The sequence below is a fragment of the Mercurialis annua genome, linkage group LG2 (assembly GCF_937616625.2).
Source record: "Mercurialis annua linkage group LG2, ddMerAnnu1.2, whole genome shotgun sequence".
NCBI classification, from domain to species: domain Eukaryota; kingdom Viridiplantae; phylum Streptophyta; class Magnoliopsida; order Malpighiales; family Euphorbiaceae; genus Mercurialis; species Mercurialis annua.
Window position 1 is genome coordinate 4,992,200 of NC_065571.1, and position 20,111 is coordinate 5,012,310.

The window sequence follows — 20,111 nt, forward strand, 5'->3', positions numbered from 1 at the left end:
AGTTTAACTCTTTAAAGATGTACAACATCAGAACATTTTTTGCTGCTTTCTGGCATTTCTAGTATTTGATCTTATAACGGCATAACCAGCATTATGACATGGTTTGATATATATTTTAAAGAGTTTAAACACCATTTTACAAGAAAAAAAACGTTTGCACACTCAAATAGCTTGTTTATAAAAGTTCAGGCACTATTAGTATAACTTTTCTAATTAAAAATATTTCCCTCGCTTTTCCGGTTATGAACGATGAAATTCAACGGCAACGAAGAAACACCCACTCAAACCAATGACTCCTGCAAATTCCCTCCTAAAATGGCTACTCAAAAACCCTAATTTCATAAAATCAGAGCACCAAGCCAGAGAATTACACGCCCAAATCCTCAAATTCAAACCTTCCTCACAGACTAATCTCTCAATTCTCATCTATATCTACTCCAATTTCAACCTCTTACACCACTCTCTCCTTCTCTTCAAAACCCTTCACTCACCGCCAACTCTCGCCTACCAATCGATCATCAGATGTCACACTGCCAATGCCCTTTTTACCCAGTCCTTGTCCTATTTTATTCAAATGACAGCGTCTGGTAAAAACCTGAATCAAAATGTGTTTCCTTCTGTGTTGAAGGCGTGTACTTCTTTGTTGGATGTTAGATTAGGTGAATCAGTCCATGGTTGCGTTATTAGGTCAGCTATGGACTTTGATTTGTCCACTTGTAATGCCCTTTTGAATATGTACGCGAAATTTCAGAGCTTGGATGTGAAAAACTCGCTATGTAACGTGTTTGATGAAATGCCTGAGAGAGTTTTTTATAGTGAATTGTTGGATAAATTTGAGGGTGTTGATCAAAATGTTGGATTGAATCGGGTTTTGTCTCGAAGTAGTGTAGATAACAACTCTATTGGTGAATCTTGTAGGGAACGTGGAAGAAGTCGTGATTTGCTATGTAGGAATTCGAGTATTGATGCTGTTAGGAAGGTTTTTAAAATGATGCCGCGAAGAGATCTTGTTTCTTGGAATACGGTTATTGCGGGAAATGCACATAGTGGCATGTATGAAGAAGCTTTGATGATGGTCAGGGAGATGGGGAATGACAATTTGAAGCCTGATTCGTTCACTTTGTCAAGTGTGCTTCCTATCTTTGCAGAATATGTGAATGTTGATAAGGGAAAAGAGATACATGCATATGGTATAAGACATGGCCTTGACAGAGATGTGTTTATCGGGAGTGGCTTGATAGACATGTATGCAAAATGCACTCGGGTGGAAGATTCATTACGGGTGTTCAGCTTGCTGCCAGCACGAGATGCCATTTCTTGGAACTCTATTATTGCCGGGTGCATGCAGAACAGCCTATTTGATGAAGGGTTCAGATTCTTTCGGCAGATGTTGAAGGCTAATATTAGACCTCGGCCTGTTTCTTTTTCTAGTATCTTACCAGCTTGTGCTAATCTAACGACATTAAATTTGGGAAAGCAACTTCATGCATATATATTAAGAGGCGGATTTGATAATAATGTATTTATAGCTAGTTCGCTTCTGGATATGTACGCCAAATGTGGAAATGTTAAAGCAGCTAGATGGATCTTCGATAAAATGGAGAAACACGACATGGTATCATGGACAGCCATAATCATGGGATACGCTTTTCATGGCCATGCCCGCGAAGCTGTTTCCTTATTCAACGAGATGGAGATTAAGGGAGTGAGACCAAACTATGTGGCGTTTATAGCTGTTTTAACAGCTTGTAGTCATGCAGGTTTGATAGATGAAGCTTGGAGATACTTTAACATTATGACTCAGAATTACGGGATTGCACCGGGCGTAGAACACTACGCTGCAATGGCAGACCTTCTCGGTAGAGCAGGAAAGTTGGACGAAGCTTATAAGTTAATTTCAAGTATGGATAGACCTACTGGGAGTGTTTGGTCAACGTTGCTTGCTGCTTGTAGAGTTCACAAGAACGTCGACTTGGGTGAAAAAGTTGCGGAGAAGATATTCGAGGTTGATCCAGATAATGTGGGAGCCTATGTTCTGTTGTCAAACATCTATGCAGCTGCTCGGAGATGGAAAGATACATCGAAGTTGCGAGCCTATATGAGGGATAAGGGAATAAAGAAAAGTCCTGCTTGTAGCTGGATTGAAGTTAAGCATAAGACGCATGCTTTCGTGTCAGGCGACAAGTCTCATCCAAATTACGATAGAATACATGAATTTTCGGAAATCCTGCTAGAGAAAATGGAGCAACTAGGTTATGTTCCTGACACAGCTGAGGTACTTCATGATATTGAGGAAGAGCAGAAGAAAAAGTTATTATATGGCCACAGTGAGAGACTTGCCATAGCATTTGGCATAATCAGTACACCTTCTGGGACAACAATTCGAGTTACGAAGAACATTAGGGTCTGTTCGGATTGTCATACAGCCACGAAATTCATATCGAAGATAGTCGAAAGAGAGATAATCGTGAGGGATAATAACCGGTTTCATTATTTCAAGGATGGAAAGTGTTCGTGTGGAGATTATTGGTGATAAGATTGAAGAAAAGAAAATAGTACTCCAAATCAGACAGGAAATGTTAAAGGCAATACCTATATTTGGCCCCTGTATTTAGTGGGATTTTCATTTTAGACCTTCAACTATATTTTCTCCGCAATTCATCCCTATACATTCCATTTCGGTTATGGGACTATTAGATGGGAGAAGTTTCATTAAAACTCATTAACAAAAGATAAATTAGTTTAGATTTTGAATAGAGAGGGATTAGTTAGTGGTGAACCAAATCATAAACATTGGTACTAATTTGGTTAGATAGCATGTTATTTACTAATTGGCTACTCAATAAAGTTAAGCAACAGTTTAAAGGAAAGACAAAAGGTCTTTGCTCATAATGTTATGTCTCATTATTACATCTCTCATTTTCAGTTTTCTATATTTTCAACTAAATGATGTACCCTTCCCAAAAATAAGCTAATAGGCTGAAAAACTAGCGACTTTTTTTTTCTTTTTCAAGAGCATATGGGTTCTGTAAAATGGTTAATTTTATCCTATTTCGTATTTTTAATTTTCAATAGCATCCCGACCTTGTAAACGGTCAATTTTACCATATTTCGAGTTACTTTCAAGTATCAATAGCATCTTAAATCATCACATTGAACTCTTTTATTTAAGATTTATTTGATTTTTTTAAATTAAATGACTTGTTTGAATTTGTCCAAATAAAAAAAATATAATATAACTCTTACATTTAGTTGTTTTGAATATTTTCATCCTTATAGTAATAAAATCGTCTAATGTTTTCAACGTAGGGTGCTATTGAAAGTCAAAAATATGAAATAGAATAAAATTGACTGTTTTATAAGGTCGGGGTACTATTAAAAAAGAGAGTAAAAATTGATAGTTTTTTAGCCTATTAGCCTAGTAATTATTAGTATTTTATTTCCTTTCATATATTTCAATATGATTTTTGTTTTGATGGAATTAGAAAATACAAGAATAAAATACACTTAGCTGGTGACTCTAAAGTAAAAATAAAAAAACCTAATAATCTAAAAATAATAATAATAATAATTAGTTGTTGATCATAGCAGCCATTAGAATCATCAATTTTTGGCATATGCATAAAATCTCTTTTAAAAAAATTTCAAACAAGAAATTACTACTTATTTTTTTGTGGCTTAATCACCAAAAAAATGACAAACCTATACGTCTTGTGTCAATTATAGCCAAACCTTTAAAAATCACCAGATAAGCCAAACATTATATGTTCTATTTTTTTTTAGCCATTTTTGAATCGAACCGGTTTTTCTAACACCGTGTCGTACACGTCACCGCCAACTAAGCAAATGGCTGGCATGGCAGCTGAAATATTTAAATAAGGTTTGGCGATAACTGACACAAAATGCATAAGTTTGGTATTTTTTGGTGAATAAAACTAATTTTAAAATTAAATAATTAAATGATTAATTATATTATAATAAAATTCATATATATTTAAAAAAATAATATTTTTATTTAACGCTAACTAAAATTAATTTATTTTTTTTACTAAATTTAAATAATTCTAATATTTTTTTTACATATTTGACGAATATATAATTAATTTAAATTCTATTAAAAACAAAAAATGTCGTATTCATCTTAAAATTTATTTTTTTTAAATTCCAGTCGTCGGTTCTTTGACACCGCCGCCATTTGAGACCCAATTGTACGTCTTCCGACGAACAATCTTAGAGTAATATACACAATAAACATACGACAATGTTCATAATTCAACTATACACACATAAACATCAAAATAATCACTAAATAGACTACTTATTTAAAGGACGAGTGTAATTATTTTTTTATTTTTTTTCTTTAAAAAGTGAAGTTCATTATGGTGTAATCAAATATATATCATTATAAGCATAAACACATATGTCATTTTACTCGGCATAGCCAAAAACTTACCTTAATTTACACATAACTATTTTATTTATTACATAAACCCAGTCATAACAAGATCTCAACAACATTAAAAATAATAAATCAAGTTCAAAATCATCATGAACATTAAACCCTTTCACCAAATATAATTTAACATTAATTCCTAAGTAATACATTAATTCATTTTTTTAATTACATATTCATTAAAATATATTAAAATATAAATTTATTAGATTTAATTAGGTAATTAATGTTAAATAGGAAATATAAATTATTTTTAAATATATATAAATTTTATAAATGATATAATTAATTTACTAATTGATGGATACCGAATCCTACAGTAAATATAATGGAGCCGAGTCACAGGAGATCCACTCTCAGGTGATACCGGACTCCCCCTAAAGATCCGAAGACATTGAAGGATACGCCGAATCCCTTATGTTTCAGTTATATAAAGACCGAATCCCACATGATCCGCCCAAAGCGCGTTAGGTCCGGGATTCGGATAATCGACTAAGAATGGAAGTATTGTCCTATTCGGACACAAATACTATATATGGAAGGATAAGCTCTACTTTAGGAAGATAGGACTATTTAGGAAGACGTTCCTAAATAGGACTCTTATCAGATTAAGGTAGATCACGACAAATCAGGAGAATCCCTACGATATCGCCGAATCCCTGCAAAGTAGGATTCACCTGCCTAATACGACTCTACTAGGTATATTCGACTACTATAAAAGGAGCACGAGGTATGCCTAGAATCACAATTACATTCATATACACAAAATGCTGCTCAAAGCTCTAAACTGACTTTAGCATCGGAGAGTTAATCGGACAACCACCGTCCGGTTAGCTTTTACCCTGTTTTGCAGGTCTTACTCACCGGTTCAGAAGGCAGACTCCATCACTAATTATTAAATTTAAAAATTGGCTTGAATTTAAAATTAGGTTTATTCACCCAAAAAATACCAAACCTATTTTTTATATGTCAGTTATAGCCAAATCTTATTTAAATATTTCAGCTGACATGTCAGCCAATTGCTTAGTTGGCGATGACATGGACGATACGGTGTCAAAAAAACCGGTTCGATTAAAAAATGGTTAAAAAAGAAACAGAACACATAAGGTTTGACTAAATCTGGTGATTTTTAAAGGTTTGGCTATAAATGACACGAAACGTATAAGTTTGGCATTTTTTGGTGATTAGCCTATTTTTTCCATACCTTTTGTGTTCCATAACTGAGATTTTTTATAGAGAAAATTAGGGAAAACACTCTATTTTTTAAAATAATAGTAAATTATACCTCAACAAGTAAAAGATAGAGAAAATACCTTAACTTTTTAACACTTTTATTTTTTTACTCTAAAGCCTTTTTTTATTATAATAATATTTATTTCTTATTATTTTTTTACTCTAAGCATTTTATTTTTACTCTCACATGTATCTCCCTTTTTTTTTCCAGATTTTCTTCTCTCTCTCTCTCTCTTTCTCTCTTTCTTCTTCTCCTCCATTTTTTCTTCTTCTCCATTTTCTTCTTCTTCTTCTTCTTCATTTATTTTTTTCTTCTTCATCACGCGGCCGCCGTTCCTTTCGACGATCCGCCATTACTCCGCCTTCGCCCCGCCTTCGTTTCGTCTTCACTCCGCCGTTCTTACACATTTTAGCGATTTTTTTCTTAACTCGTGGTGATTATTACGATTTATTTTAAATCTCAGATCTAAAAAATTGTTTTTAATTTTTTTTAGTTTAAGATCTGAAAATCTGCATTAAAAACGATTTTATGTTGAAAAAAAACGATTTTCTGCAAAAAAAACGATTTTCTGCAGAAAACAGCGCCTGATTATCATATTGTTATCACTATGACGTTATCATATCAATATCATAACACTGCAGAGAAAAACAATTTTCTGTCAAGAAAAATGCTTGATTATCATTTCGGTATCATTAACGTTAGCATAACTGTATCATAGCGTTATCATAATATTATACGGTTATAATAATAATATGATAAGGCTATGATATAGTTATGATAAAGTACGTTATGATAATGTTATGATAATATTTTTTGATATTGTTATGATAAAGTATATTGTGATAATGTTATTATAATAGTATGATAATTTTATGATAAAAGGTTACGATATAGTTATGACAAAGTACGTCATGATAATGTTATGATAATATTTTATGACACTGTTATGATAAAGTATATTTTGATAAGGTTATGATAATAGTATGATAAGGTTATGATATATAAAGTACGTCATGATAATATTTTATGATATTATTATAATAAAGTATATTATGATAACATTGTGATAATATCATGCTAGCGTTATTATAATAGTATGATAAGGTTATCATAATATTATCATATAATAATCTGCTACATACGGTACTAATAATGACATGATAATAAGATGACAATGCAATATGATAGATTGATAATCACATGATAAGGTGAAACTGTGATAATCATATGATAATGTAATACTGTGATAATCATATGATAATGTGATACTGTGATTTTGTCTAATATTATCCAGCAGTATCATCACATTATCATATATTAATCTGCTACATATGATACTGATAATGACATGATAATAAGATGACAATGTAATATGATACATTGATAATCACATGATAAGGTGAAGCTGTGATAATCATATGATAAGGTGATAATATTATGATACTATTATAAAATTGTAATCTAACTATGCATAAACTGCATAATATAAGTTTATACAAAAATTATCATAAGGTTGCTAAAATTATAATAATATTATGATATAGTTATGATAATGATAATTTGTATAATAAAATTATGATTACGATAAAGTTATGATAGTGATAATATTATAACAATGTTATGATACTGTCGTGATAATATAACATCAGTTTTTTTAAAAATGTTATGATAAGGGTATGTTTTTTTTTTTGGCGAAAATGATAAGGGTATGTTAAACATATAAAAAAGTTAAGATATGATTATTAAATAAAAAAATATTCTTTATATTAAATATATTCCGATATTTTATAAAAATTTATTTTTTATTATTAATATTCTTTAAGTAATTTAAACAGCTAAAAAAATAATATTATATTATTTTTATTAAAAATATTATGATAATATTTTCATAAAGATATAATACTATTTTGAAAAGTTAAAAAGAAAAAGAAAGGAAAAAAAAGATATCAGATGCATGTAAGAAAAAAAGAAAGAAAAAGATGTCAAATACATGTTTATATTGTGGTAGCCTTTTATGTGTCAGGTGTGTACTCCTTAATCAGGTGGAGAGAGAGAGAGAGAGAGAGATAGAGAGAGATGTCAGTATGTGTCAATACATATAGAGTAAAATCACAAATTTTTACTACACGGAGAGTAGGAACACTATGTTCATAAAAACATGATGTATTTTTATTAAGTTTTCCGTGTTAAGGTAAATTTTATTAATATTTCTTTATTTTAGGTAAATTTATAAATCTCCCTTTTTTATATTATAGCCACCCAACCCATCACAAAAGTTCTCTTAAAACATTAAATGATTTACTTAGATTGAAATAATACCCAGCCTATAAGCAAAGTAGGTAGACATTCTTTATCTTTTCAATTATTAATTTCATTATTTTCTAATGTCTTGCTTTAATTCAAAAAAAAAAAATGGCATATGGGTCCAAAGTTGATACCCTACTTTAACACATGTGCATCTATATACACTATTGTTTTATATTTTTTTTCGTGAACAGATTATATGGGATGAAATAAAATAAATTTTATCATTTTCATTATTTGAATATGAATAAAGAATCATCGTGATTTTTAAATTTATACATCAGAAACAATTAATTCACGTTTATTTATTTTAATCAATTAATAATAATATTTTTTATTTTTAGATCCATTAATAATCAGTGGGGAACTAGGAATCCCAATTAGAAGGGTCAAAATTTTTACGTTCGGTTATTTAAAAAAATAAAACGGCAGTACATACGCACAAATATGTTATTTTTTAGTTATAGGGACGGTTTTAACCGCCCCTACAACATGTAGAGGCGGTTTCTAAGGGCGGTTATAACCGCCCCTACGAGAAAAATTTCTAAAAAGTTCTTTTTTTTAAAAAAAAAAATTCCGGCGAAGAGGGTCGGCCGACACTCTTCGACCCTCCCTAGTTCCGCCCCCTGTTAATAATAATATCATCTATTCTAGGTTAACTAAAGATAATTTGATTTCCTAATTTATTTATTTTATATAATTTTACTCTTAATTAATTTAAATACAAAGATTATTATTATAAATGAATGATTGTTAATCAAATTTAATATATAGATTTAAGGACCAAGATGACCCTTTATTCATTTAAAGACTGTTTGGATTTGTTTTACTCATGTCTGCTGCCAATAGTGGAAAAAGACTTGTGAATGCTAATCTTTTAATATACTACTACTATTAACACAAATGCAAAGCAATTTTTCTTAACAATCTTTCAAATCAAATTATAAATCAGCAATCAATAATAAGATTAAGAACCCATCTTCTTCATCCATATTTTTTTTTCTTTTATTTTCATTAAGTTCTCCACTTTGTCTGCAGATTTTTAAAAGATTCATACTTTGTCTTTAAACACTGATTCTTTAAGAATCTTGAAAATCTTTTGCACAAAAAAGATTAAAATTGTGTCCTTTACCTTAATTCTTGCCTGAAATTCAGCCATTCACTATATATTCTCTTCTCTGTAGCTCACTAAAAAAGGAAAGTTTTTTGCTTTTTCTTTACCCTTGTTAACCAATTAATTATTTCCTCAAGAAAATACAGTTTTTTGATCGTTTTGTTTACTTTTTATAGGTTTTAGTACCTGGGTTTTGAGCGTTCTTTGTGAAATTTGCGAGCTTTGATACATTTAGAATTGATGTAACTAAGGGCTGCTGTATCTTTAATGAAAAAAACAGTTTTGGGGTACTGTGGAAGGTGAATTTTGAGTTATTTTTGATTGGTTGGTGTGTTGTAGTGTTGTTTCTTGATTGGTAATGTCAATCATGGATGTTCTGGTTGGGGGCAAGTTTAAGTTGGGGAGAAAGATTGGTAGTGGCTCCTTTGGTGAACTTTTTTTGGGTATGTAATTCTTCAGTAGTAATAATTTGTCTGCTTTATTTCATATATGTATTTGATGTTTTGTTTTCTTGGTGTTCGTTGATTTGTTTCAGGGATCAATGTACAGAGTGGAGAAGAAGTGGCTATCAAGTTGGTGAGTTGCTCGCATTTCTTGCTTTCTTTTGATGTTATGAAGTTACACTTATATATGACTAATTGTGCTGTTCTTGCCATTTTTCTCAGGAATCTGCAAAAACTAAGCACCCCCAGCTTCATTACGAGTCCAAGGTTTATGTGCTTCTTCAAGGAGGAAGTAAGTTTAGTTTTTGCATTTTGTTGTATGTTCTTCGCTTAATTGTATATGGATGTGTTGGATTTATGTATATTTTTTGTGATCCCCCTCAATTTGTTATGTTTTTTCTTATGTATTATTTTGTCTTGTAAAGCCGGTATTCCCCATCTTAAATGGTCTGGAGTTGAGGGTGAATACAATGTTATGGCCATTGATCTTCTTGGACCGAGCCTGGAAGACCTGTTTAATTACTGCAATCGTAGGTTTTCGTTGAAAACAGTTTTGATGCTTGCAGATCAATTGGTAAGTATGCAATTTGTTGGAAATATTTGCTGGTGAAATAGTTGCTAAACTTATGCTTATTCCACAAATTCTTGGTGTAGATAAATAGAGTTGAGTTTATGCACACGCGGGGTTTTCTTCATCGTGATATAAAGCCTGACAACTTCTTAATGGGGTTAGGGAGAAAAGCAAATCAGGTATTTTATTCTCTTTTAATGCTTTTGACATGAAAAACTCATCTTCTTCCATCTCATGGAATTTCTTTTTAATTCTGTGGATCAACAGCTTGTATTGTAAGTAAATTTGATTACCATGACCTTTCCATCTGCAGGTTTTGTGTTTCATGTAATCATAATATATTATCCTTCTCCTATATCATGTTAGAACTTATAATTAGTCAGATTAGAATATCTAATGTTTTGAATTGTAAATGGAAATGAAATGAAGAAATTTAAAAGATATGTGGCTTCATATTATGATTTTTTTTAAGCAAAATATGATTTTGAACCAACCTGGTTCACGAGAACGATAAAATACTGTAGAATTTATGATCCTTTGGTGACTTGCAAGTATGTGGTTGATGAGGTGTATGTTTGGTTATGAACTTAAGATGATGATGATAAAAGCTGCTACTTTGGTTGTTAGCTGCAGTTTACCCTGGTTTGATGTTTTATGATCCTCAAAAATTGACATCATTTTTTCAGAAATCTCATGTTATGTATTATTTTGCCCTGTCCTAGATGCTCTGGCAGTTTCCCATCATCAATTTATCTCTGTTTTTCTCTTAATCTCAGGTATACATCATTGATTATGGCCTTGCAAAAAAGTACAAGGACCTCCAAACGCACAAGCATATACCATACAGGTAAATAGTTTTAGTTCTATTCTGGCGCATTCAAGCGCCATCTTGGGATTTTCTGTTTGTTCTTATAGATTTACTATCTAGCTTCATGGTCAATGGAATTTTTAATGGTCTTTTGTGTCTTCCATCTGCATCTTCGTCTATCTAATGTGTAGTTCTGAAGTCTTTCAGGGACATAGGATTTTGGAAGATCATGTTTTTATAGGTAGAAAATTAGTTTAGCTATTGTCTTTTAGTAGCATGTCATAAGTAGAATATTAGCACCTTGTTACAGATGATGTTTTCCAAGTAAAAATACATTGGTGGTAGCAAAACAGAGACTTAAAAGATTTTGGCGTTTAACGTTTAGTGATGAACTCCTACGTTCCTTTGTTTGGTCTGTTCAAACTTTGTAACTAATATTGTTAGTTTGTATCATAGAACCTCATTAGCATAAGACATTAAAGTGGGAAAAATTGTGACTCAAATCAGTACTTGGACATGATATGTTTAATTAACTTTTAGGATTCACATGGCTGCTAAGGTCATATCTCATAACCATACATAAGTTGTTGGGAAGGCTTCTATTTTTAAGCTATAAAGCCTGAGATCAGGAAATGAATATCTTGTGACATGAGGAATATGAGTGGTAGAATTGTTGCTGTTGGTGCTTGCATGTAAAATTTCTCAAATTATTGTCATTACGCTGCCTGTCTTTGCGGATGCTTGGCTGGGAATTGTGGTTTAACAATATATCACACACTTCTTCCCTTTCTTTACTTCCTTTTGTTGTCTTTTATGAACACCATCTGTTTTATCTTGCAGGGAAAACAAAAATCTCACGGGTACAGCTCGTTATGCAAGTGTTAATACACATCTTGGAGTTGGTGAGTCCCTTCGTAGCTGCTAATTAAAATGGGTACTAGATGTCACAATCTCATAATAGTTTTAATATGGTGTTAATGTGTTGATTTAAAACTGAATATTCTATTCGCAGAGCAAAGCAGGAGGGATGATCTAGAATCTCTTGGTTATGTGCTTATGTATTGTCTGAGGGGAAGGTTGGTACTTAACTGAATATTTTTAAGTCAATATATTATTAAACTTAGCTTTATTTAGCATTGCTTGCTTCCGTTAAACACCGTATTTACTTATTACTAAGAGAGGAAAAAGCATTTTACTTCAGTTGTGCTGAGATTCTTCTGTTTCAGCCTTCCCTGGCAAGGGCTGAGAGCAGGTACCAAAAAGCAGAAATATGACAAGATCAGTGAAAAGAAGATGCTTACTCCTGTAGAGGTATCATACTATATTTCCAAGCCTCCAGATACATTTTTCTATGATCAAACATGTAATGTGAGAGAGTATAATGGGGTCTGCAAGAACTAATTTTATGTTATCCGCTAGCTTCCTTTGATTAATATAGTAATCATAAACATGTTTCAAATTTTGCTGTTTTGCAGTTTCTTTGCAAAAACTACTCTTCAGAATTTACTTCGTACTTCCATTATTGCCGATCATTGAGGTTTGAAGATACGCCAGACTATTCATATCTGAAGAGGCTCTTCCGTGACTTATTTATTCGAGAAGGTCAACTTCTACGCATAACACCTAATTCCCAAAACTGTTATTCGTCTTCCAATTATTCTTAGTTTCAATTGGCCTCTCAAAAACATTATGATCATTTGTTTGCTCTTCTGCCATTAAATCTTTATAGAAATATTATGATTTCCGCAGGATATCAGTTTGACTATGTCTTTGACTGGACTATATTGAAGTACCCACAGATTAGCGCCAGCTCTAGAGCAAAGGTTAGTGTCTGTCTGCCTGTCGGTATTCATTTCTCTGGAAAAGTTTCTTAATCTTTTCCCTTTTTCCTTTTTAAATGCATTTTTTTGTGTTTACATTATTGTAATTGTTTTTTTTCCTTGCCTTCTTAAATAGCCAATTACCAAACCAGTTGTCAATCCGGGTCCAGCGGAAAGAACCGAACGACCTTCAGGTCCATTCTCTTACTGCAATTTGATGCATGTCCATTGTTGAGCAAATTTTCTGTGGGTAAAATGAAGAATTCTTGGGATGTGTATTAAATATTGACGAGGTTTCAGTTTCATTAGTTTTTCTTGCTCCTAGTATTCTTCAATTACGCAGTACATATGTTTTCGTTTTTTTTAAAGAGATTCTGATTTGCTATCCTCATTGTAAGTTATGTTAGTTTCCCAGGTTTGACATGTATTTTTGTCATCGACAGTGGGCCAAGAGATCCGAGATAGATTCTCTGGTGCAGTCGAAGCATTTGCTAGAAAGAATGGATCTGGGCATGCATTGCAGGCAGATCACTCTCGCCACAGGTCTTCAGGTGGTGCCCCATCATCTAAGGATGTGGTGAGCGATGCAATTAATTCTTCACATTTATTTCACTTTAGTTCTATGATGCACGGATACCTTGAAGAAGATGCATTACACCGTTTTGGAAACCTTTCTGTTTTTGAAACTCTCAGAAACTCTTATAAAATATTTTTGATCTTTTCCGTAGATTATAAAAACTAGATGTGCATGTTAAAAAAAAAAAAAACTATTAAAAAGTTGCCTATAAATTAAAAAAAAATATGATTAGTTATGTACAACCCTTATACAATTCACCACAGATTATCTGAAAAAGCTGTTTTGCAGTGTTCGTTTCTGTTTTCCGTTTCTGTGCAACATAGCTCTAGTTTATTCTTTATTTCTGAATTTTGGAAGAGGGCTGCTACTAGAATTTGCTTCTCTAACTATTGCTTTATCTGTTTCCATAAATCTCCAGCATCTTGATTCTGATCGGCCTCAGTCATCATCTCGAAATGGCAGTACTTCAAAGAGGGCCGTCATATCAAGCATTCGGCCAAGCTCGTCTGGGGAGCCTATTGAGAGTCGATCAAGTCGGCTGCTTTCAAGCAGCGGTAGGTTATCCACAACCTATAGAGTGCAACCTGGATTTGAGTCCAAATCATCTTCTTTTACGCGTTCTGCTGCAACAAGAGGTGGTCGGGATGATGCAATGAGGAGCTTTGAGTTTCTATCCATCAGCACGGGAAAAAAGAAATAAGTAAAGAATCCATAAGCAGGATTTTTCAGAGTTACGGGTCTAATTTCCCTTGTAGTATGTATCCATATCTTGGGATTATTAAGAAGATCGCTCCCCATGAAAAAGGTTTACCAGGAGAACTCTTCAACTCCTGTTGTACCTCTTCAGACGACGGGATTATTAGAAGGCCTACTGGAATCATCGTGGAACCTCAAGGTGTATCATTTCGTGATGAGAGAATTGTTAATATTTGAGATATAGTAGCTGTAATAAATATATCAGTGCTACAGTTTTTCTTCTTTAGTATGGAAAGAGATTACTTGAATAAAAGACTAGTTAATGTGCATATTGCAAATGTTAAAACTATTCAATTTGATATGGTTTTGAACTACATACGTTTATTGAAAGTCCGAGTTGGAGTTCAAACGACATCCGAACTATTCTAGTTCGAGTTCAATAAAAAATGAAATAGTTATTAAAAAAATATCATATTTAATGTGTTTAAATGTTTTATTAAAAAATATAAAATTCAGCCAATTAATAAAATAAATAAATTATTATTTATGTACAAGAGGTTCGTTTAGACTCGTGTCACGAGTCTTTCTAATGGATTACTCGAGCTCGACTCGTTCTCAAATAACTCAGGATACGCCCATTTCTTTAAAATAGGAAAATCTTATATTATAACTACAAGTATGTATTATACGTGCTGTAGTGTCCTGTAGGTCCATATGATGAGATTAAGATCAGCATTGTTTTCAGTACAAATAATGTTTAATTAAAAGAAAAACTAAATTTAATTGGTGCAATCCACAGGCACTGTATATGGGTGCATGGAAAATTGCAATGCGTGTAAATTTCTTATTCTGTTTCCAAAATGACTCGTCTCATTTTCCGTTAAAACAACTTTAAATCACAATTAACAAAACTTTTGATTCTACGTAAAATTTTTCAATTCTTTCATATCTTTTGATTCTTCTTCTTCGGATTTTCAAGAAACTTAAATAGTTTTTGAATTGATTATTGTGTTTTTGTAGAAGAAAAATGATGGATGTAGAAGCAGGTGACAACATGGCCTCTTTTGACCCCGAACTTTTACAGTTACCGGAAGTGTCTCCGATCGCTCTCAAAGCTAATCCCGCCATCGCCGATCATCTTTTTTCTCACTGGCTCTCTCTCCCTGATACTTCCCGATTGGTAATCTTATTTTCTATTTATTCACCCATGATCTTGCCCATTTTATTTATATTCGTCATTTATGTTGAGTATTTGTTTTTTTTTTAATCAGGTCTTGATTTTTGAATTACTGTGCGTTAAAGAAATTAAATGATTTAGATTCTACAGTAGTATAATGTAGTAGAGAAATTAGATGATTTGAATTTTGATCATATATGCTAAAAGAAATGCAAGAATTCCATAAACTTGAGTTTTGTGTTTTCATTCTCGTGTTTGAATAAATTCTTTTCATATAGCAAAGAAAAACAAGGAATTTGTCAAAAAAAAAAAGTAATGCCATATGATTTTGATATTTCAAGAATTGAATTCAGTTCTTGCACATGGCCATCGATGTTCTTGTTTGTCGAAAAAAAGCCTAAATGTGTTTAGTTTCTGTAAAGCAAGTCTGAAAATTCTTGATTTGAAACTGAAGCTAAGAAAATACATTACCTGTGTTAGTTTCCTGTTTGATACTTACGCTGAAGTTGCTTGAATGCAGGTGAAATGTATGATTGCTGATTTGAAGACCGGGGCATCTTTGAATGCCCTGGGAAACTCTAGCACCAGTGCTATGTTGAGCAATTCTTTGCCATCCATGTTTGCTGGTAGTAGCACGCCACCACTTTCACCGCGTAGCTCATCTGTTTCTCCTCGTATTCTGAAACACAGGGCCGGTCCCTCATCTTTAGGTTCTCCATTAAAAAAAGTTAGTGAACCAAAACGAGAAGTCATCCCTCAGGTATTAGTTACTAGTAAAGCTATTGCTCACGAGAGATTTATCTTCTTACATGCTTATCGTCCTCCTAACTTAAGTTTCAAGATGCTTGCAGTTTTTCTTTAAAAATGGCCGTCAACCTTCAATTGAGATGATAGAACAATGCATGTTTGACATTAATCAGCACTTCTATGGTCACCCGGATGGGCTGCCAGAAAATGGTCTGTCTTGATCTAAGATTTGTTAGCCTTTCTAAATTCTTTTGTAGCCTCATCTATTTATTACTTAGTCTGCTGTTGCCTTAGTTTATTGATCTTTTATCTCGGGTCTTGCTACCGCAGAGTTTAAAACAATCACAAGGGGCCTCTGCAAACTTCCGTCTTTTTTCTCCAGAACTCTGTTTAAAAAGATTGATTCTGATAGCACTGGCATTGTGACAAGGTATACAATTTCTCCATTCCAGTGCATCTCTGTTAACTTACAGAACATTTTTGCTTATCAGCATTCTTTAAGAATTAAATATTTTTCAGTGTGCTATAGTAATATTAATGCTATAGTAGACACTTATCAGCTTGTTTTATCAGCTCACTGCTTAGCATTTTGTAGGGAGCGGTTTATTGATTATTGGATCAAATGCAACTTGTTAACCATGGATCTTCCAACCAGAATATATAATGTTCTAAAGCAACCAGATCGTGAATACCTTACTCAGGTCTATACTTGGCTGAGGATTGTCATAATATTCTTTCCTTTTTATATAATTTTTTCAGTTTATCTTGTACATGGAAATTAGGTTGCTGTATAAGGAATTGTTGTCGGAATATTAATTGGTTGTGAATATTGAATTCTTTATTTTAACTGCAGGATGATTTCAAACCGATTTTACGAGAACTTTTGGCAACACATCCAGGGTTGGAATTTTTGCAGAGCACAGTAGAGTTTCAAGATAGATATGGTATGATTACATTTAGCTAGCATGATAATAATTTTTATAAACTTACTCTTTACTTACTGGGAAGTTAGAAAGATGGAACTAAGTTGCTTTGATATCGGTTTCTGTTCTAGATACTCGGTACTGAGTGTCAAATTAATGCGCCTCATTTTTTTAGCATAACATGACAGCCTACTAAATGCGCATTCTAGTTTACTTTTTATCATATTCTATGTCTATAGATGTTCCATTTGTTACTTGTAATTTAAACTCCTTGGAAATGAGCCGAGTACTTCACTGATACTCATTGATTGCCTCTTGATATACTTTTAACTGCTTTTAGTCATTCCTGAGTTTGTTGACTGTGCAACCTTGTGATCCTTTATCATGACATGGAGGTCATGGTTTTAACCTTCAGAAACTTCCTCTTTTTATTGTCAGAAGTTTCTAGTATTATGCTATGAGGATATCGTGTTTTAGGGTTTGGTTTTAGTTCTAACATTTCTTCTGCAATGGAACAGCCGAGACAGTGACGTACAGAATATTTTACTATGTTAATAGAGTGGGAACTGGCCACATTACTCTCAGGGAGTTGAAACTTGGGGATCTAATTCCTGCAATGCACCATGTAGATGACGAGGAAGACATTAATAAAGTCTTAAGGTATTCCCTTTGATGAGTTTCTCTTGTTTGTTCAACTGACTGATGACAGGACTTTTAAGGAGAATGTCTACCTTCTTTTGTTGTTTTAACCGAGTGTGCATAGAAGCTTTTAGTTGCTGAGAAAATAGAGATCAGTTTAAAATCTCCTTTTGGCCTGTCCTGAGAAACTTGTAAATTTATATATTACCTCAATTTATGCCTATAAACATCATAAATGCAATATCCAAGTGTATATTGAAAATGTTCTCATTAGTTTTATGGAAGTACCAGTAACATTATTCTGTCTGATTTTCTTTTTTTCTCAAATTCACATTAGGTACTTTTCTTATGAGCATTTCTACGTAATCTACTGCAAATTTTGGGAGCTTGACACCGACCATGATTTCCTAATTGACAAAGAAAACCTTATTAGATATGGTAACCATGGTCTTACCTACCGGATTGTCGATAGAATTTTTTCTCAGGTTCGCATTTTTGTCATGATGTCTGCATTGTTCTGTTAAAGTGGCAAAATAACTGAAAAGAGATAAATGCTCGTCTTTTTTTCAGTTAACGCTTCAACTTTATTCCAGGTACCAAGGAAATTTATTAGCAAGGTTGAAGGAAAGATGAGTTATGAAGATTTTGTTTACTTTATACTGTCAGAGGAGGATAAGTCTTCTGAACCTGGGCTAGAGTACTGGTATACTTCATTTTCCTTCTTAAGCTTAAATAAGAACATTCTGCCATTTGAAATGCCCGAGTCGTATGTGAATAAATCAGGTTTTTAAAGTAAAATGGAATACACGTATTCTTCGGAATTTGACTTGAACCATCTTAATGACTGCTTCTCTAGTTTTTTTTCTTATTCTCCTCAACACTGATCTGAAATGCTTTGGCTTTTATTTTTTCGTTACTTCAAAGTATCCTGATCTGCCGAAATGATTGGTTTCAGGTTCAATTGCATTGATATAGATGGAAATGGAATTATCACACCAAATGAAATGCAGTTCTTTTATGAAGAGCAATTGCATCGGATGGAATGCATGGCCCAAGAGCCGGTGGTCTTTGAGGATATATTGTGCCAGCTTTTTGATATGATTGGACCAGAGGTAAGTCCTGAAGCTACGCGACGACTCACCTTTTGAATATGTTTTGTGTATTTTATTCTGGCTATAAGCTTCTCCATGAGTGGGTGATACTTGATTGTGTTTACAGAATGATGGCTACATTACACTACGTGACTTGAAAAATTCCAGGCTCTCTGGACATGTTTTCAACATTCTTTTCAATCTCAATAAATTCATTGCTTTCGAAAGTCGCGACCCTTTCCTCATTCGACAGGTATATGCAATTCATGTTTGGTCATTATTGCATGAGGAGTTGAATTAAATTAGTAGTGACTCGGGTTGCTTGGTTTGCTGATAAATTGATAAATGAGTGCCAGGAACGTGAAAATCCAACATGGACAGAGTGGGATCGTTTTGCACATCGTGAATACATAAGGCTTTCCATGGAAGATGATGGTGAGGATGTTTCAAATGGCAGTCCAGATATATGGGATGAATCTTTTGAGGCACCCTTTTGAATTTAGCAAGGTATGTGTCCTGAAGGGTGACTTTTTTTTTAATAAGGAATGATATATGCAATCGGCCTAGTTAATAATTTCCTCGTATGTCATATAGATTTATATTTTATACAAGAACATGTTTGATGAAGCTTGTAAGTTGTTAGAAAATGAAATGAAGATATATGTAGCATGAACACGGATATGGGGAAACAAGATACTTGGCCACAGCGAAACTGTTTTTATTTAAAGGTTTTTTATGTTAAAAATGATATTTCCTGTCCGAAATGACAAGTTTCCGATACGTTTCTAAATCGGGAAACAATGATTGAATGGAATTTTATTGCTACTTCACCACTAAAAGTACAAAAAAAAAACATATGTAAGATTGCCAAATGCAGCATTTTGTTAATCTCTTATTGAATTTTGCAGCAATCTCCAACCAACTGCAGTCACACGGAGTTTCAGAATACGACATTGCGAAGAACAGTAGAATCAGTTGCCTGCCAATGATTATCTTCTTGTCTATAAGTAGCTCCAAATAAGGCTACCCAAAATTTTGTTTGTAAAGAATTATCAGTTTCATTTCCAATTGTAAATTTTTCATTAATTTTTCTTGTAGCCGTTGAATATCTTCATTTGTTATCATTCATCACCAAATAATAGGCACGAGTAAGGCCCAATTAATTTCAGACTATGCCTTCTAGTTTCAATTTTGTTTGTTATTAGTAGTATTCGATTTCTATTTATTGCAAAAGTTCTTCAAAAAATTAGCTTCCCCATTAACCTTTAAATGGACTTATAGGAATAATTTATTATCGTTCATGCAATGTATTATCATGCTATTAGATATGTATACTTGTCTTCAAATTCATTTTTTTTTTTCATATATAAAAAATGGTTTCATCAATAAATAGAAAATTGACTATAAAAATGTCAACACTAGCCATAACAACTGGGTTAGAAAAGGGGTGGAGCCAAGATTGAATGTTAGGATGGCCAATATTTTACTGGTCGACAGAACTTAATTTTAGGATG

At 32.8% G+C, this 20,111-nt stretch overlaps 3 protein-coding genes across 3 annotated transcripts; all 3 read left to right on the top strand.

Annotated features, from left to right (window-relative positions):
• Positions 1 to 125: 125 nt before the first annotated feature.
• LOC126667020 (putative pentatricopeptide repeat-containing protein At3g23330) lies at positions 126 to 2,685 on the top strand. Its single transcript, XM_050359964.2, has one exon. It carries the CDS (start codon positions 290 to 292, stop codon positions 2,531 to 2,533), a length of 2,244 nt encoding a protein of 747 aa, XP_050215921.1. The 5' UTR covers positions 126 to 289; the 3' UTR covers positions 2,534 to 2,685.
• A 6,163-nt stretch (positions 2,686 to 8,848) lies between these two features.
• On the top strand, positions 8,849 to 14,394 carry LOC126669388 (casein kinase 1-like protein 10). The gene is made up of 14 exons (XM_050362841.1): positions 8,849 to 9,548; positions 9,641 to 9,681; positions 9,771 to 9,840; positions 9,974 to 10,122; positions 10,203 to 10,298; positions 10,896 to 10,966; positions 11,768 to 11,829; positions 11,940 to 12,003; positions 12,154 to 12,238; positions 12,403 to 12,529; positions 12,677 to 12,750; positions 12,884 to 12,941; positions 13,191 to 13,324; positions 13,743 to 14,394. Exons 1-14 carry the CDS (start codon positions 9,464 to 9,466, stop codon positions 14,022 to 14,024), a joined length of 1,398 nt encoding a protein of 465 aa, XP_050218798.1. The 5' UTR covers positions 8,849 to 9,463; the 3' UTR covers positions 14,025 to 14,394.
• Positions 14,395 to 14,950: 556 nt separating this feature from the next.
• Positions 14,951 to 19,765, top strand: LOC126666941 (probable serine/threonine protein phosphatase 2A regulatory subunit B''delta). The gene is made up of 13 exons (XM_050359870.2): positions 14,951 to 15,200; positions 15,718 to 15,957; positions 16,049 to 16,154; positions 16,275 to 16,374; positions 16,540 to 16,645; positions 16,798 to 16,888; positions 17,386 to 17,527; positions 17,844 to 17,991; positions 18,100 to 18,209; positions 18,462 to 18,618; positions 18,725 to 18,850; positions 18,954 to 19,104; positions 19,506 to 19,765. The coding sequence occupies exons 1-12, from the start codon at positions 15,048 to 15,050 to the stop codon at positions 19,092 to 19,094; spliced, it is 1,620 nt and encodes a 539-aa protein (XP_050215827.2). The 5' UTR covers positions 14,951 to 15,047; the 3' UTR covers positions 19,095 to 19,104; positions 19,506 to 19,765.
• Positions 19,766 to 20,111: the final 346 nt, after the last annotated feature.

Coding starts and splice junctions, on each gene's coding strand:
- LOC126669388 (XM_050362841.1), top strand. CDS start 9,464: ATGTCAATCATGGATGTTCTGGTTGGGGGCAAGTTTAAGTTGGGGAGA. Junction 9,682..9,770: donor AAGAAGTGGCTATCAAGTTG/GTGAGTTGCTCG, acceptor CATTTTTCTCAG/GAATCTGCAAAAACTAAGCA. Junction 12,239..12,402: donor AGATGCTTACTCCTGTAGAG/GTATCATACTAT, acceptor GCTGTTTTGCAG/TTTCTTTGCAAAAACTACTC.
- LOC126666941 (XM_050359870.2), top strand. CDS start 15,048: ATGATGGATGTAGAAGCAGGTGACAACATGGCCTCTTTTGACCCCGAA. Junction 16,646..16,797: donor ATCGTGAATACCTTACTCAG/GTCTATACTTGG, acceptor TTTTAACTGCAG/GATGATTTCAAACCGATTTT. Junction 18,210..18,461: donor GAACCTGGGCTAGAGTACTG/GTATACTTCATT, acceptor GATTGGTTTCAG/GTTCAATTGCATTGATATAG.
- LOC126667020 (XM_050359964.2), top strand. CDS start 290: ATGACTCCTGCAAATTCCCTCCTAAAATGGCTACTCAAAAACCCTAAT.